Source organism: Capra hircus, chromosome 8, assembly GCF_001704415.2.
Source record: "Capra hircus breed San Clemente chromosome 8, ASM170441v1, whole genome shotgun sequence".
Taxonomy (NCBI): domain Eukaryota; kingdom Metazoa; phylum Chordata; class Mammalia; order Artiodactyla; family Bovidae; genus Capra; species Capra hircus.
In genome coordinates this window covers 55,416,750-55,435,374 of record NC_030815.1, presented here as the reverse complement: position 1 = coordinate 55,435,374, position 18,625 = coordinate 55,416,750, and the positions used below count along the sequence as shown (strand labels likewise).

Genomic DNA, 18,625 nt, shown 5'->3' with positions numbered 1-18,625 from the left:
CACAGGCCTTTCCCTTGGTTTTTTTTCCTTATAAATAAAAGACGAATGATATTTAACTTATTTCAATCTATCAACAGTTTTAAACTGAACATGACCTGTGAAAGAAATCATTATAACTGTGTTTCATTCCATTAAACACAACTAGCTTATTGTCAAGAGAACAAGCCGCCTCTCCAGGTTTCAGGCTCACTTCAGCTTTTTGCATTTAAACTGCATGGATCACTGGTTTGGCTCATTTACCAACGAAGGTAGAATAATATTGCAGAGTTAAAAAGGTGCTTCATCAGATTTCATTAAATTGGGGAACATTTGAGCTTGTCTGGATGGAGTGCCTACATATAAAACAGATACGTATGCAGTGGCAAATAAATGAAGGTCTGCAGGGTCTTAGATGGGTCTTTGCCTCTCAGGAGGGAAATTTCCCTTGGTGCAGAAAATCACTGTTGACTACCTAAAAAATTAAGTCACAAAAATCTAAAACTGACCCCTCATCACTTTTGACAGCAGGTCAAAATATCACCACCTCACAACACAGCCATGCCTAACGGGGCACAGAATAGCAGGTGCATTTAAAGGTACACAATGTTGTAACTGAAAGGTACTGGACACAAGGCACTAAGAAGGGATGAAACAAAGAAAAAGAACAGTAGCCACAGAAATGCATCAGGTGAGTTGGTTGTGATCAGGGTCTTCCCTTTGTACTTGGTTTGTGATTTCCCAAAACTGCTGGTTTTGCTTTTCTATTTCTGCAATCTGTTTTTCAGAATAGCCAGATTATGTGATTTTGATTCCATTTTCAGCTCAGATACAAATAATTTGGAATTGCCACCAGATCCACAAACTACAGCACACACTGCTTTGATAGCGTGAAGCTCTACTGAGTTAGTTCTTCATATAAGTTTTTAGGTCACTAAATGAAATTAGCTTTAATAATTAAACCAATATACGCACAATATGTCTGTCAGTTACTCAGCTACAGTCTAATAAATCATCATCTGCCTGAGAAAAGGCAATTTGCCATCCCATTCAAAACAAAGTATGTAAAAATGAAATAGATATGAAACAGTGTTAAAAATATACTTGATGTGATGAAAGAAAGGGAACTTGTTCTGCTTTTATATCTTCCCTCATATCTTTAAGCAACATCCAACACAAAACAATGCAGTTTTGATTTAGATTAATCTCTCCACTGTACAGACAGCAACTAACAAGACTCAAAAAGAAACAAAAAAGCATTCCAGAAAAGGCTGCCCACCAGACATGAGGCAGGCTAGCTATCGGTATTTCATAAGTTCACATAAAAATAAACACCACACCAGAAATGACCCAGGAGGATCTCCTATGGGTCCTCACCCACACATTCTCTCCTTCGACAGGAGATAGGATAGCAGGTGGGAAAAACAGGTTCTATGCCGAGTAACCTTGAGAGATTTGGTAACAGAACACAAGTGCTTCAAGCAAACACAGCTGGTATGTACATATACGCTAACGTGAAAATTCAAGCTTTCTCAGTGTTTAAAAAAAAAAAAATTATTACATTGCCATTATCTGGAATTTCTGGAAATAAAAACTAATTGTGAAATGTATTCATCTCTCATCTCTCCCCTACCCCCGGAACACAGAAAATGTACAAGAAACGAGTCTCTACATGGCTTGTTGTGATTCATCCTCTTCTTTCCAAGGGGCACTTCCTAGGAAATAAAGGTTACTCTTCTCCATTTACTATGCCTTCTAATCTATTACCAGTATTTTCTTGTGGTCAGAGGGACACAAAATAGAGCTCAAAATAGCCCATTAAAAAACAAGTTGCAATCAGACTATAGCTCCACCACCATCGGCAGCCATCCCAGAGTTCTGATTTCCTTGTTAAAAGACAGAGGCATAATTGAAGCAATATCTTCACTTCAGATTGATTATCAGGCGACCCTTATCCGCATCTTCACTCAGCAATTTGAATTTTAATGAAAGTAAATGGAATAATTAGCATTTCAAAGTGTGTTTGATACACTGAGGGCAAAAAAGAGAAAAGACTTTTGTGTATAATGTATACACAAAAGAAAGTATTGGGGTAGGGTGGGGGAGGGGCAGAAAGAGGAAAGTACAGTTGACATGTCTTCATTAAAATAACCTACAGAACCACTCCTAACAGCTGCATAAACAGAGATGTGAATATTGTGCTTTTTTCAGCTAGGGTTTCTTGCCTTTCTAAGTTTTAGCACCTTTTTATTACTGGTTACCTTAACTGAGGAGAACAAAAATGTTAAGTGGAATTGGAGTAACTGCTCAAGCCCATGAATTCCAGCAGGATTTCTAAGCAGTGTTACTGGTACCATGAGGGATTTTCCAACTGGGCTGCTGATTTTGCAAAAAGCTATAAAGTTCATCTATCATTTTTACTACAAATGGACACTAGTCTAAGAACCATTCATCAAAGGGGAGGAAGAGCAGCAGAGAGATGTGAAAATGTATATTTTATTTCACTACACATGATATTAAGACAATCTATATTTGAGGAAAGATAAAAGAAATCAGGTCATTTTAATATTAGGGCAATCTGTGTCTTTTGACTGGCAATAGGCTAGTGACAGAGGTTGATTGCGAAGCAAAGAAATACTATGAAAAAGAACTACCCAGTCTCCCTAGGGGAAGAATTTTCAGGAACATGTCAACTGGAGTTGGTGAGAATGTGTCCAGAGTTTCTGAGCTAGCCATCAAGCTTTGTGAGACTGAAGGCAAAGCGCTCCATCTCACTGTGTGATCCTCTACTGCCTTTTGCCTCTTCGACTGAACAAAACTTAAAGAGAGCGCGCGAGAGAGCCAGTGCAAACGCTAAGGTGATCAGAGCCAAAATGGAAAGGCCACGTACCCCGATGATGGCGTTCAGCTCTGCCATGGTCACCTGCTTGGCCCGCTCCACAGCCTGCACCACTTGTTGCTGGTGCTATAAATGAAGATCAGAAACAGAATACGATTATTTGCTTTCTGGTCGGTCAAGAACAGCTTTTCCTAACATGTCCTCTAACGTTAATTACATGCAAAACAGGATTCAGGGGGTCTCCATATTCAAATAAAAGCCCCGAGTGGTGGAAGACTGTCTAGGGTACCTCTGTTTCTACAGAGCTGAGGAGTAACTGGACATCCAATCGCAGGGATCATCCCTGTGCCCCCATGAAGGATGCTCGCTTACAACTGATAGAAGCAACTAAATCGTACTTTTGAGTCAGTAGTGACCCAACATCTTCCAATATACTAACAAAATAAAACAACCCATCCCACCTGCTTTCTCTGTATCCCCTTACTCTTTGCCACCAACAAAAAATATGTTTTGAAAATATTTCCTATAAGCACTTATTTTTAAGTTTCCACCTGGTATTTTCTAGAGAAGACACTAGAAGGACACACAGACTTCAATGTTTGTTTCTTCTGTAAACGTGAAAAAGTGCTCGTATTTTTACTTCTCGTATTTTTATTTCTGTCAGGAAGGGCTGCATATTTAAAAGATATTAAAAATGTACAACTCTTGCCAGCAGTAAAGTTTAAGGATTTCAGGTATTTCTTTTAAACGCAATAGGAAAACTAAAATCCTAAAGTTATTTTTCTTTTGAAAACATAGAATGGAGAGTATAGGAAAATCCCTCTGACCACGATTCAACTCTAAAGAGAAAGAGCAATATCTGATTTTAGTCATTTTTCTAATATAAGAATAGTTAAATGGCGTAGAAGTCTCTGCCTGGAGGCACTCATACCTGGACATACACGAGTACTTATACAAGTACCCCACAATGTAAATATTATTCCCAACTAAATACACTTGAACACTCTAGTACATACTCAATTCAGTCTAAAATAGGTCTTTCCTGTACTTTTTTCAACTCGGTTTAGTAAATGAAGAGCCAGAGACTGTGCTATGAAACAGGCACTCCTCTGTGTGGCTGGGGAGAGTCTTCTTTTGGTTGATTCCAGTTGAGAAACGTACTAATTTCTCTACTGATCTGAAGTGCATATGAAGCTCAGCTATCATACTACTTAATGCACAGAAAGAGCAAGGCCATCAGTTCTATGTGACCTACCTAATATTACATTCCAAAGTCCCCAAATACACAGTTACTGGGATAAACTTGGTGACCACTATTTCCATCTCCCAGCTGAGTAGGGTGGTAGTGCGGGAGGTGATGTGCAAAAGGAAACTGCTTTAGTTTATCTACATGTGGTGTCTTCACTCTTGATTTCCTAATCTTTATTTTATCCCATGAATAACGCAAAGAAAATTGTCAAATAATAGATCAGTGCATTATACCTTGATTTTTTTAGTTGCAAAAGTTTATTTCCAAAAAAGAGCTTCAGAAGCAATCCCCCAAATCTTGATAGATATTTCCATCCATCTTTAAAACAAAATATTTGCCAAAGTGAAATAATTCACTTTCCTGTTTCTCTGAAAGTAAAAATCCTAAAGATTCATGAAAACACTAGAGGGAACAGAAAGGCATAGGTGATAAAAATGGCCAATCATAGTTATTCTCCTCTGAAGACTACATGACCATATCATATATGTTTACTGAACAGCTTCCATGTGCCAAGCACAGAGCTCATATTTAGATTTAGGATAAATCGGATTGTCAGCATAGTGAAAACTAGTAGCACTTGGAAAGTAGAAAAAGCAAACAAACAAAAACCCTGCAGAAGATCCTGGGAATTAGCTATACTCAAAGTGAATTTATGGACAAAAATTTTTTATGGTATCTTCTACCTTTTACTTTCCAACACTCAACAATGGCTGCTCAAAACTTCAAAGAAACTGAAAGCCAAAGGAATACAGGTAGACTTATCCAACACACATATCTCATTCCATTCATGCACTCATTCATTAAACTCCAGTTTTTAAAAGCTCTTACCCTGTGCCATTTCTGTATGTTGCTTAAACACTTCCATATAACTGAAATATCATCTCCTTCACACTAAGTATTCAAAGAACAGTTCCATGAGAGAGAGATGCAGAACACACATCTTGTTAGGGCCTTCCTACCATGAAGATTGCTCAACTCTTGTTTCATAAACTGGATTCCAACTGCCAAGATGAGCAAAGATGCCTTAGGCAGTGGGGATATCTTTCTGACTTGGCATTAAAATCAGGTACATTTACTGAGAAAACCAGAAACACACCAGTGAACCGTAACACTGACATCAGATGCTTTTATAGAAACTCTTGCTAAAAAGCTAAAATGACAATGGAAGTCATGATTCAGCTCCTTCCTTTTCTGTCATGGCAATGGCCATGGGCTAATACCACAACTGAACTTTACCTGTAGTTCAGGATTTTACTTCCCTATTTCTGCTTACAACTGTGAATCATATGGCACTTAAGGACTTTTTCAACAGGGGCTCCCTAAGACAAAGAATGCACCCTCTCGTGTGAGTTCTGAAAGCACCAGAAACACTGACATTGCTCACTCAGCCACACATTAAGACTGTATCACACCCTGAAGCAGCAGCAGGAAGGGCAAATGATCATAAAAGAATGAACACTGGAGGAAGAAAACCCAAAATACTCCCACAAGTGCACCCAAAGAGGCACTGTTTTTCCATTTTCAAATTTTAACATATAACCTCTCTGGTTCACAAGATACAGCAAGTTTTCACATCTTCTTAGAACCATGATGGCTTTCCCATTATGTCTGTCCTCTCTTCCTCTTCTCTTCCCCTTCCCCATCTGCTCCTCTCCTCCCACTCCACCCACATCTCATTTCCTCTCCCACTTCCTGCCGATCTCCTCTGTGGCCTCACCGCAAGTGGTGACAGCCACTCTAGCCCCAGTAAATCTGGAGGAGCAAGAGTCCTGTGACCAGTCTCGCTGCTCAAGATGCTCACTCAGATACAAACTCCCAGTCTGAACTTTCTATCAGTAGCACCAAGTAAGGAGCCACTAGGAATGTATTAATAAGCCATGGGTCTCTGAGAGAGGAACCTCCAACTAGGATTTGGAAGAGGAAAAAAAAAGGTGGGGGGGAGGACTCAGATATTTATTCTTTAAAATACTGTGGTTTATCATTTTCTAAAAAAATCCAAAAAAACACAAAAATACCTCAATTCTGATTATGGCTACACAACTCTGGAAATTTACGAAAAATTACTGCATTGCACACCTAAAATGATTTTATGATGTGTAAATTACATCTCAATAAAATACTTCGATTTAGCGAATACATGCATGGTTGTAAAAAAGGACTAGTAAAATTAAACTCTATATATTAAATCACTTGCCTACTTAACCTTTATCATCATAAAATTAACTTTTGCACTTAATCAGTTAAAGTACTGAAAACATTTTTTCCAACACGACTAAAACAATATAAGCTTATGACAAGTCCAGTAAAGCCTACTGAAAATCATGCATTTACAAACCACTAGAATATAGATTCCTTATATGTTTAACGTTTCTCAGAGAGCACTATTAAGACAATACCTGCCATGGCAATATTTTGGGGGCATGGCAATAAAAATTTCAAAAATCTAAAAAAAAACTTTAAAAAACTACATCACAACTTAATAAATTTTTTTTAATATCTCTCTTTTTGATAGGGGTAGTAAGGACAGATATGTACAAGGAACTAGGTTTCTTCTCCAGATATGCGAAGATGCAAAAGTGAGCAAGAGATAATGCCACATCCCTCCCCACACACATATATCTTCCACAGGTGGCACAGTGGTAAAGAATCTGCCTGCCAATGCAAGAGATACAGGAGATGCAGGTCCAAGCCCTGGGTCAGGAAGATCCCCTGGAGTAGGAAATGGAAACCCACTCCAGTATTCTGACCTAGAAAATCCCATGGACAGAGAAGCCTGGAGGGCTAGAGTCCACAGGGTCGTGAAGAGTTGGACATGACTGAGCACACACACACATCATGTCCCTCCCCCCGACATACACAATTCACAGAGAGCATCTTATAATACAAGGATTTAAACTACAAGGGAAGATTACTAGCAGGAATGGTTAGCACAGTTCCTGAGGCAACAAGGAAAGGCTTTGTTTTCTTATTCATTTATTCAATTATTTATTAAGCACCTACTGTGTGTCAAGCACTGTGGTAGGAACCGAGATTAATGAATGATTAGTGAATGAGACATTGAATACTCAAGAGGTATTGCAGGATAGTTTCCACAAAGACGATGACAAGATGCTACACAATTGCTCATCAGAAAAACAGCTAATCAAACCTTAGAGCTGTAGGAAGATTCTTTAAGGAAGTGGACCTAAGAACTGAGACTAGGAGAACAAGCAGGAGTTCTGTGAGTAAAAAGGACGGAGAAACGAAGCGGAGGCAGAGGGAACAGCTTGGATAAGGTGCCGAAATATGAAGAAACATGTCTATCAAGGAACAGAAAGAACGTGTGGCTGCAGAACGACAGTGGAGGAGGGGACGAAGTTGGAAAGATAAGGCAAGGTAGGATTCTGAGGCCCTTCCTGGGCATAGCAAAGACACACATGGAAAACTCTTTCAAGTGAAGAGGTATTCACACAAAGGACAACAAAGGTAGGCATGTGAAGTCATCTGAGTATGATGCAGGCATACTCCACAGAACCACATACTAGTGGGGAGTGAACTCTGCGAGGCAGGAGGAGCCAAACAGTGAAAATCTTTGCATGACAGGCAAAGAAGCTGGACTTTACCCTGGGAAGATACTTCTTGTTTAAAATTTTTAAGCCGCTGAGTGCTGCATTTTAGTCAGATGGATCTGGTAATAGTGAAGAAGCTGGATGGCAGGGGGGTGAACCAGATTAGAGAGAGACAGCTAATGCAATATTCTAAGGGAAAAGATACTGGGGCCTGAACTCACAACCTCATGCACAAGCTTTATCCACTTTGGGGCAATGGGCTCTATTACTGAGTAGAAATCGACCTCCCTGTAACTTCTTCCCACCCAATTTGCCTCTAACTTCTCTTCCACAGTAGTGCACCTCAAAGATTTGAAAACGGCATGATGCATGTTTTCAATTTTATCCATTCTAGGTTAAACTTCTCGAGGTCAGTCCCTCAGAGACGCATCCTTCTAGATACTCTTCTGGTTGTGCCCAACATGCCCATCCAGATTCAAGCGGATCCTGAGCAGATCAAACCCCAGTAAAAGTGTCACTCCATGTCTATTAAGTCAGACTAAAACCCACTGAGCCTTTTTCAACAGTTTACTGACACAAATAAGCTTTAAATTTAACCAAAATCCTTCTAGTCAGTCTTTCCTAAATATTATTCCAAGAAATGTTAGTCCCCTAAGAAATCAGGTATTACTTACACAAAACAAAATTTTAAAACTCACAAGATTTAATTCACCTAACACCAGGCAAACTGCTCATTTGCTCAGTTTCAAATCTCAAAAGAGGGCAAATACATATGCAGGCCTTTCCAAACAATTTTGGCTGTGGAACTTTGGCTCTCAGGAGACACTTTAAAAACTGTCGCCTATGTCTTTCTCGTACTGACCACGTGGCCTTGTTTTCTTCTTTCTCACTCACATGCAGGCAAGGTGTTCTTTACTGTATGTCCAATAACCTCTACAGGTCCAGAGTCTTCCAACACAAAACTCTGCAATGTTGGAAATGTTCTGATCTGCGCTGTAGCGCCTAGCCACATATGGGTGGATACTGAGCACCCGAAACGTGACTACTGTGACTGAAAAACTGAGTTTTTAACAATATTTAACTTTGAAAAGTCAAAGTGAAAGCATTAGTCACTCAAGTCATGTGCACTCTCTGCGACCCCATGGACTGTAGCCCTCCAAGCTTCTGTGTCCAAGGGATTCTTCAGGCAAGAATACTGAGGTGGACTGTATTCTCTTCTCCAGCGGAACTTCCCGACCCAGGGATCAAACCTGGGTCTCTCACACTGTAGACAGATTCCTTACTATTTGAGCAACAAAGCCGCTCATATTTAACCTTAATTTAAATCTAGATAGCCACTTATGGCTATGGCTACTATACTAGACAATGCAGCTCTAACTTAAGGTACCTTAAAGCTTTCAGTTAATTTCAGTCTCTCAGTCGAGTTTGACTCTTTGCGACCCCATGAATCACAGCACGCCAGGCCTCCCTGTCCATCACCAACTCCCGGAGTTCTCTCAGACTCACGTCCATCGAGTCAGTGATGCCATCCAGCCATCTCATCCTCTGTTGTCCCCTTCTCCTCCTGCCCCAAATCCCTCCAGCATCAGAGTCTTTTCCAATGAGTCAACTCTTCGCATCAGGTGGCCAAAGTACTAGAGTTTCAGCTTTAGTACCATTCCTTCCAAAGAAATCCCAGAGCTGATCTCCTTCAGAATGGACTGGTTGGATCTCCTTGCACTCCAAGGGACTCTCAAGAGTCTTCTCCAACACTACAGTTCAAAAGCATCAATTCTTCGGCACTCAGCTTTCTTCACAGACCAACTCTCACATCCATACATGACCACAGGAAAAACCATAGCCTTGACTAGACGGACCTTAGTTGGCAAAGTAATGTCTCTGTTTTTGAATACGCTATCTAGGTTGGTCATAACTTTTCTTCCAAGGAGTAAGTGTCTTTTAATTTCATGGCTGCAATCACCACCTGTAGTGATTTTGGAGCCCCCCAAAATAAAGTCTGACACTGTTTCCCCATCTATTTCCCGTGACGTGATGGGACCGGATTCCATGATCTTCATTTTCTGAATGTTGAGCTTCAAGCCAACATGACCTTAAAGCTTAGATCCAGTAATAATCCAACTGCTATCTAACAAAAAGTCAAAGAAATGAGTCAGGTTCTCAAATATGCACCCATTTTCTTGGACACATATTGATAAGAGTTGGCATTGCTGCCTTTGGAAGGAGGCCTGCATTTGATTACGTGTGTTCAAAATAATGATTTGAATTATTTTTCTTTTTGTTTATATTCACAGATGCCAAGGCAAAAAAGCCTACAGAAAAAAAGTTCTCCCTCTTGAGAACCATCTTTCATTTCCTAAGGGGAAGCAGGTTATGATGCTACCATAAGGATCTCACCAAGTGTCCAACTGTCAATCAAAATACACGACCATGCAGAACAAGCCAATTAGTCAACCATGGAACATGGGACAGGATTATGCTCTCTGATGCCTCACTCAGTGTTGTAAGAAATAATATTTTAAATGAAAGGTTGCCCAATGTAAAAAGTAGAAAACTGGTCCAAATCCTCTAAAGCCCCAACCCAGGTGTATTAGTCATTTTAGGACATTCCTTAGACATAACAGCACTGTCACAACACATTACCAACACTGATAAAATGGCACTGAACGCGAAGCAGACGTGACCGGTGAAGGTTGCTGGCACTTAATGAATGATCTCGGAAGATGGTCTTACAGTTGTCACTGCATACTTATCAGGAGATCTCTGGTGATTTCAGGCAGGTTCTCCTACATCAAACCACGTTATCCACAAGCCATTGATTCCTTACAAAGTTAACAAGGAATAAGACAAGTTAACCTGGTGCCATTATGAGGCGAGAACACTGCCACCAGTGCATGTAACCACTGCACACTGTTCATTCCCTCCCTAAGGCACAATATGAAAGTGACTGATCACATTTTTCAACTTCTATTCTACAATTATTCTATACATGCAAAATGCAGTTCAGAGTAATTCAGTATCATGTTAATCTAGGTGCCAAAAAAAAACCCAGCACTACACATACAACCATATCTCATAACATAGTGAAAGGTTTTGTTTTTCATCAAATTAAAAGGACCAAATTTATGGAAAGTAGAAATACGAAACAGAAATTCATGTGTCATTTGATTTGACTGGCTATCTTAGCCTATTGGAACTTATGCTATCAGTACTATACAATTGTAATTACTATATAATTGTGTATTGTTTTTCTACTATTTAAATGCAAGGTAGACCACCTAAATAAACCTATAAAATTCTAGAGAAAACACAACTACTTGGTACTACTACTCGTTAGAAAAGCTAACAAGGAAATAAAAACTTTTGAGTTAAAATTAAATTTGCCCCCAAAAGCATTCAAGTTGGAATGTTCCCTTTTCTTTAGATAAATATAAAAATAGAAGTAAAAAGGCTTAAAATTTTTACTTCTAAAAATTCTAATGATCAGAGAGCTTTTTTGCTAAAATGTGTTCAAAATAATGATTTGAATTCTTTTTTTTTTTTCCAAGTTAATAATCACAGATGCAAGGCAAAAAGAGCTGCTCACTCCAATCTGGGCTCCTCCACGGCCTCCAAGAAGCCTGCTTTCTGCTTAAAGAACTCAAGGAATAAAAAGCCTTAGCAAAGGAATTGCAGAGGTCTAGAGGAGGAGGATAATATTTATCTCCTTGGCACAGAAGGCCCTAGAAACAAGTTGTAACAACCTGTCGAAAACAACGTTAAAGATGAATAATGCCATTTCTCCAAATCTAACGATGACCATGGTTTAATAAATGGGAATTAGGGAGCCACTGGTCCTAAGGAACCACTTCCTGTTCTTTCAACCTGTCCAGTGAGGTACAAACATATCTTTCAGGTTACTTCAGGCTGTGGATACAAATGGCTTGAAGTCCAAGACACTAAAATGGATCAAATTTGATGCTGCAAAACAATCAACCTGAACTACTTTTTCTGAGATGTCTTAAAATTCCACAAAACCAAGAATGACTTATCCAATTTATTTTCCATGATTTGGAGGGGAAGGAAACTGTCAAAAAATAGTGATTTCATTTTTTCCAGCTCAAGGACAAGATGTATGCATAAGAGTATGTATGAGATAGACAAAGGGCATGTCTCAGATAGATATAATTTAAGGGCTCACAAATGTTCCACTTATTAGAAGCGATTTCCTTAACAACTTTTCCAGTTTCAAGCAGCATTTTCCTTCCAGCAAGGCTACTATAAAAAGTGGCAGGCCTATGAGTGACCTCCTATATCCCATTCTTCAATTAAGAGGTGTCTTCAAAAGTCTCTGTGCTTTTTATAAAGTATGGGCATAAATACAGGCTGTGCATCTAGATCCAGACAGCCCACAGGGCCCATCACTGTTCATGTTGGGTTCCTTTCCACCCTCTGTGGATGTATGAATGATAAACAATACCTGAGGGGTGACTCTTTTCCCTACACTTTAGATCCTGGAGGAGATTTCTATAACAAGAACTATGCATTATTCTATCTTTTACATGATTGCTAAAATATGGGGTTGTGCTGATTATATAGTCAGAGCTAAAGTTTGTAACAAACACATACCACTGGTTCAATATGACTTCCCTTCAAATCAACACTGGCAATAATAATAATGCTCACTATTTTATGCATAGCACTGTATCTAGAAAGAACTGCTAGCTGTCTCCTGAAATCATTTCTCTTCTGTTAGTTTAAGTTTTAGCTGGGCATACTCAGCTAGGACTACACTTCCAAGTCTCACTTGCAACTAGCTATGGGCACGTAACTAGGCATTGGCCATTGCAAAGTGAGCACAAATGGGAGCAGCATTCACATTATATCCTTAAAAAAAGAGAAAGCACATGTCCTGTCTCATCCTTCCTGCTGGCTAGGGGAGGACATGGTGGTGCTAGGCCTGATGAACATCAACACAGAAGGAAGTTGACTTCACAATATTGTGGAGTCACCAAATTAGCTACAGGTGCTTCTATGCAAACTGTTATTTGAAAGGAAAACAAACTTGCCCAAATCACTGTTCCTTTAGTCTCTTTAACAGTAGCCTGATACCCAGCTAGGGCTTTTGCATGATCACTAGTCCACAAAGGTCCGTCTAGTCAAGGCTATGGTTTTTCCAGTGGTCATGTATGGATGTGAGAGTTGGACTGTAAAGAAAGCTGAGCGCAGAAGAAGTGATGCTTTTGAACTGTGGTTTTGGAGAAGACTCTTGAGAGTCCCATGAACTGCAAGGAGATCCAACCAGTCCATTCTAAAGGAGATCAGTCCTGGGTGTTCATTGGTAGGACTGATGTTGAAGCTGAAACTCCAGTACTTTGGCCACCTGATGCGAAGAGCTGACTCATTTGAAAAGACCCTGATGTTGGGAAAGATTGAGAGCAGGAGGAGAAGGGGACAACAGAGGATGAGATGGTTGGATGGCATCACCGACTAATGGACATCGTTTGGGTGGACTCCTGGGGTTGGTGATGGACAGGGAGGCCTGGTGTGCTAAGGTTCATGGGGTTGCAAAGAGTCGGACACAACTGAGCAACTGAACTGAAGTCCTCATACAGCAACCCTGCAGTACAGGTGTCCCATTTTTCAGATAAGAAAACTTCAATCCAAAAAAAAAAATAAAAGTATTGCATTCAACATGGTAAAAGAAGCAAGTGGCTAAGCCAGGATCTGGTCCCAAGTCTGCCTGACCTTGGGCTCTTAGTACACTGCTTCACGCATAACCTAATTCTTTCAATGAACTCTGCTCCCTATTAGGGAAGCAACAAGTTTCTGAAAAATACAAACATTACTCTGGGGAAAGAAGACTTTCAACTATCACATAATACATTACCATCTACTGACCTATAGTCTACTAGGGGTTTGAAGTTCTCAAATGTCTTAAGAACACCTATTGGTCATCATGAAACATACTCTATAACCATCTCAAAAATAAACTATTCCTTTTATAATTCAAGGGGAGGAAAGTCCAAAAAGCGCAAACATCTTTTGAGTAAGATCCTTAGCTAGTGCCCAATATTTACTTAATGCTTAATCTAATAGGATAAGAGAATACTTACTGGTTTCCCAAAAATATTCCCTCCGCTCTGAAAGATAGTATTTCCTCCATTCTGGAAGGTGGTCTGTGCGGAGCTAACCACCCACTGCTGGAAGCAGCCCCTGGAGCTCCAGGCCTAGCTCACCTCACAGGAAGACCTCCAGCCAGCCCTTTTGGAAGCATTACCTTCAACTCCTCCCAGTTTTTACCAAGTCCCTCCCTCTCCAAATGCCTTGGGACCCAAAATGAGCTGGAATAAAATTCATTTCCCAAGAAATGTTGAAACAACAACAACTACTGGCATTGACTATCCCCAGTGCTTTACATTTTAATAATACACATTGCAAAAGGGGTTCCTTTCATCATGTATGGGAATATTACAACTCAGAGATGAACTCTCCCAGTATAAAGCCAGTAAGAGCCAGAGCTGGTGTAAATGCCAAATTAGCAGAAACACTGTGCCCTGCTGCCAGGGTGTAACAAGTGGCACATAGTTTTCAATCTACGTCAGAATCTCCCTAAATGTATGTCCCTGGAAAGGGGGCAAGGGGACACTGGAGATAAGGCCATAAGTATGGACTTACAGTCATTCTTCAATTTTGCTGAGGGCTCCTAAGGTCTAAGGGTCTTCAAGCTATATCCTGAAATCACTGATGAAAAAAATGAGTTCATCCACAGAAACTACTTGGAAAAACAAAATTAACTCCAGCTAAGCCGCCAGGTATTTAAAACGGCCAGTCTCCCAGCAGGATTGAGATTTTTTTTTTTTTTTTTTTTGGATAGTTCTGTGGGTAGAACACAGACCCCATCCAAAATCACTGCATCTCCTGAGGTGAGCTCTATAGATTGAACACCTTTAAGAGCTGTCACCCTTTTGGATCTTTGCTGGTTGGGGAAGAGACAGGTGTTTACTAAATGGGAAAACTATTTTTGGGAGCTACAAGAGAATCACCCTTGAGCCCTACCTAATATGCCTCACTGAATTTTCAGCTAGTTCACAGTTCACAGGCTGTTGTTTTAATTTATACTTTTTTCCTCTGTAAGGACATCTGAAGAAGATAAGCAATACTCGTTCTTCCAAAGAGCAGTGAGTAAAAGGGGAGGAGGCCTGGCTCCAGATCCTCTTAGAAGGGAACTCAGACCTTCTCGGCTGTTGCTCAGCTACTATTGCCAGTCAGCCTCAATAGCTGCTTATTATTATGTGCCAAGCTACACAAGGACAATCCCAGGTAATCCTCAAAGCAATCATATGTGTTACATGCTATTATTAACGTCATCCTATTGATGAGGAAACTGAGGCTTAAAGAGGCAAATCACTTGCTAAAGGTCATCCAGCTTAACTAGGTTACAGTAAGCCATGCAATTTGTAACAGGGAGCCCAGCACCAGACTCAGACGTGACCATCATCATCCCTGGCCATCTCCTGCTTATGGAACTGCCAACAGGAAGTTGATTATAGTTCCTCCTCAGCAAACGAGACTTGAAGTGAGACAGAGAACTTCCCATTTACTACTCTGAGATTTGCCTTTGAAATCTGAGGGCCACAGGATATAAAGAAGTCTTACCCATCCCCTAACGCCAAAAGAAAGTGGGAGAAAAGAGCAGCTTCAGGTAGATGAGGACTCACTCATAGGTTTCTTGAAATCCTGATTTAAGGATCCTGTGAAATTTTTAAGAGTTGTAAGAGATGATTACTCACTTCATGTAAACAGTTGGCAATATCTCTGGGACTCTGGAAGTAGCTGTGAGTGCAGTAAGCACATCACTGAAATAGAGATGGGCTATAATTTTTTAAAGTGTTTTAGTGAAACCTAGTAAGAAAATACTTTTCTCTGATGTTACATACATAGACATACTCCAAATCCTTGAGCTATAATTATATAACTTATTTCCCCCTCAAAAGTCTTGTAGGTAAAACTAAATTTATCCAATAGTTGTCATCCAGTACTATATATACATTTTTTTAATTTTAGAAAATGCAGTACACTAGACACAAGCGATATTAAGTAGGTACATTAATCAGCATATGGGAGCTAAATTAAAAATAGATTTATTTAGGTGTCTGGAAATTTACCTCCTGTTCCTGGGAAACTCCAAAAAATGCCTCCAATCACTGTCCTGTCGCTTACACACTATAGTCTTTAGGCCTGGTCTTTTTTTTTCTAAATACTTTTAGAAATAAAACCACTTTTTATTTACTTTTAGTTTCATTTACTTTTTAAATAAAAATATTTCACAATGAATTCTAATACCGCAGCTGCCATCCTGGCAGCAAGACTGTCACACAGAGAGCTGGTGTTAAGAGATCAGATTAAAAGCCTTCAGTCCCAGCACCAAGTGACGCTTGCAGCCATGCAAGAGTGATTTTCCATGCCTCTGAAGAGACAGGAAATAGAATTCATCTTCCTCTAATAACCTGTCTCCTCCCCACCCTCCAGATTACAGTCCATCTGGCCTCAGGATAGAAGCGAGGAGTGTGACGCTCACAGAATGCCCAGAAGAGGAAACAAGGTGGGCAGTGTTCAGACACAAAACATCACAGAGGCCTGGAATGGACAGGAACAAACATGTCAGAGGCCCACACATTAAAGGATATACACACACCTTAGGAAACTAAAAAAGGAAAAGCCAATTAGATCCAAGGCAAGCAGAAGAGAAGACATACACAGAAGCGGGACTTAGAAAACCATGACACAGGTCATTCATGACACATGTCAAGGATTTCAACCAAGAAATGCCAAAAGCATTAGGGAAATAAATAGCAGTGAGATTATGACGCCCATCCTCCCAGCTTAAAGCAGAAAAGGAGTTGCCAGTATCTCCCTACGGCTTTCCTCTACAGGGTACGACTTCCTGAGCCAATTAATTCCAGTCCAGTCTTGCTCAGCACCACTACCATTACACATTCTGTTCCTACCGGGCCTGCTCACACAAACAACATAACTCACGTGGGAAAACGACCTACTGGCAAATGAGCTAGCTCCACCAACACCCTCAGATCTCCTCCCACATCTGAACATAACCCCACAGATCCCACAAAAAATGCCACGGGAATAAGCTGTACTGGTAATTATGTGTAGGAGTCTGTGCCTGAGGAAGTCTAAAATCTAACACCACCCCAAGAAAAATTCAGACTTCTCCTCCTGCCTTGGGGAACAACACCTTAGCCTGTCCATAGCACAATCGGTTACACATTCTTCCCACTGGCCATCTCCATAAAGCAGAGCTGCTTAAAGAGACACATGCTGGTCTGGATCAGGCAAGGGGCAGCCAGGCTTCCTAGAGAAATGCAAATGAGCCCCTTTAGTGCTTTCACCACTCCATGTAATCTGGTCAACAAGCAAATCCTGAGTAGAAATAGGTAAATGGGGATACAGTGGGTGGTGGTTTTGTGGTCACAGCTAAAGGATGAGAAAGACAATACATCCTTTCTTGTTTGTGATCCACAAAAGCATTTGAATTCAGGATGTTAATTTAAGTCCACAGTTTGTGAATACAAGAGCCTCTAAAGGATATATTCCCACTGAAAGGTCGTCATGGCTATTGAGATCTAACCCAATAATGACCAAATAAGAAGTCAGACAGGGATCCACATACCTCTAACACACATGCATGTTCAAACACCGGCTGCATGCTAACCTCAGCGCATGCCCACTGGCAGGCAGGCAGGTGAACTGCCCTCCTGAAAAGCAACGTGACACAACCAAATGGTAGGAGTAAAGTGCCTTGGTGCCTTCCAGCCCACAGCAAGCACTGTGGCTGCAAGGCATACAGATACTCCATTTATTAGCTTCTTCCTTCTTACAGCTGATCTGATCTGAGCAAATGAAGAATTCAGTAGTCCAGAAGCAAAAATTCCCTCTCCAGCAGGGGCACCCAAACTTTGTAACTACTAAAAGCAAGCAAGCAGAGGGGGAAGGGAAAAAAAAAGCCACCAGGAAGCACAATGCAATCAAAATGCACCTTCTCATCCCACCCTGTGCACACCTGTGGGCAGCGTGCACATGTCCACCAGCAGGAGCAGAAGCAAGCAAGGTGAGCTGCTCGCTGGGCTGTGGCGAGGTGTGAGGCCGTGGTACTGAGAAATGAGTCCACTGAGTCCATCCTTTGTGTCTTTTCCCAAATGCACCCACTATATAAAGATTTCATCAGGTAATAAGAAGTAACTTTTGAAAAGCTGCTGGCCAAAAGTTACATTAGCTTGTTTACTATGAAAAGCCTTTATGTTTGATATAGCTTCTGCCAACTCTTAATGCTCAGTGACAAAAACGTAGAACCAGCTATTGTCCCCTAGGCAATTTTTCAATCTGCCCTATTAGAGGCCGTTATGACAAAATCATAATCCTGAGCAACACTACATAGTCTAACAACAGCAAAGTATTTTAACAACTGAATTTCGCTTAGCAAATCAGAAAATACTCCATTATATAAAAACAACTATATTCCAATGGATGTTAGTAAGGTGTGGAAGTTGGAGTGCAGACATTGTATCTCAGAAATATGCAATGCAAATACCAAGAGACAGACAAGGCCAAAGAGTCAAGTTTTATCCGCAAAACCACTCAAATGGTACCTTCTAGCCCAATGCTTGAAACCACCTGCCTTACCTCTTGGGACAGGAAAGGAATGACTTGGGCACAGATAGCGTTCAGCCTCTTGACAATCTCTGCCTGCAAAAGAGAAAAAAAGAAAAGAAAAAAAAAGGAAAGGAAAGCAATAAAGAGAACAGTCAGCTGGTTATAAATTCCCAAAATATTAGCAGGATGATATTAAAACACACTTTATATTCTGGCAGGAGTATTTCCAAAGGAAGAGGCAAGCTATCATCAGCATGCCCATTAGAAGGAGGCAGTGACAACAGTGCCACATTAATACCACAATTTATTAACCAGCATTCATCTAAAAAAGTCAATCTTCAAGCAGCAGAACAACATAAAAAGGAA

At 40.4% G+C, this 18,625-nt stretch overlaps 1 protein-coding gene across 5 annotated transcripts in view; it reads right to left on the bottom strand.

The window, feature by feature from the left end:
* TLE4 (transducin like enhancer of split 4) overlaps positions 1-18,625 on the bottom strand; it is a 159,540-nt gene that overhangs the window by 99,807 nt on the left and 41,108 nt on the right. For 3 of the 5 annotated variants that reach the window (XM_018052096.1, XM_018052095.1, XM_018052097.1), the window contains exons 5-6: positions 18,290-18,352; positions 2,867-2,941 (exon numbers count right to left, since the gene is read on the bottom strand). In XM_018052096.1, coding sequence (XP_017907585.1) covers positions 2,867-2,941; positions 18,290-18,352 — 138 coding nt within the window. The remainder of the gene's footprint in view (positions 1-2,866; positions 2,942-18,289; positions 18,353-18,625) is intronic. The other 2 variants (XM_018052099.1, XM_018052098.1) reach the window with 2 other exon arrangements.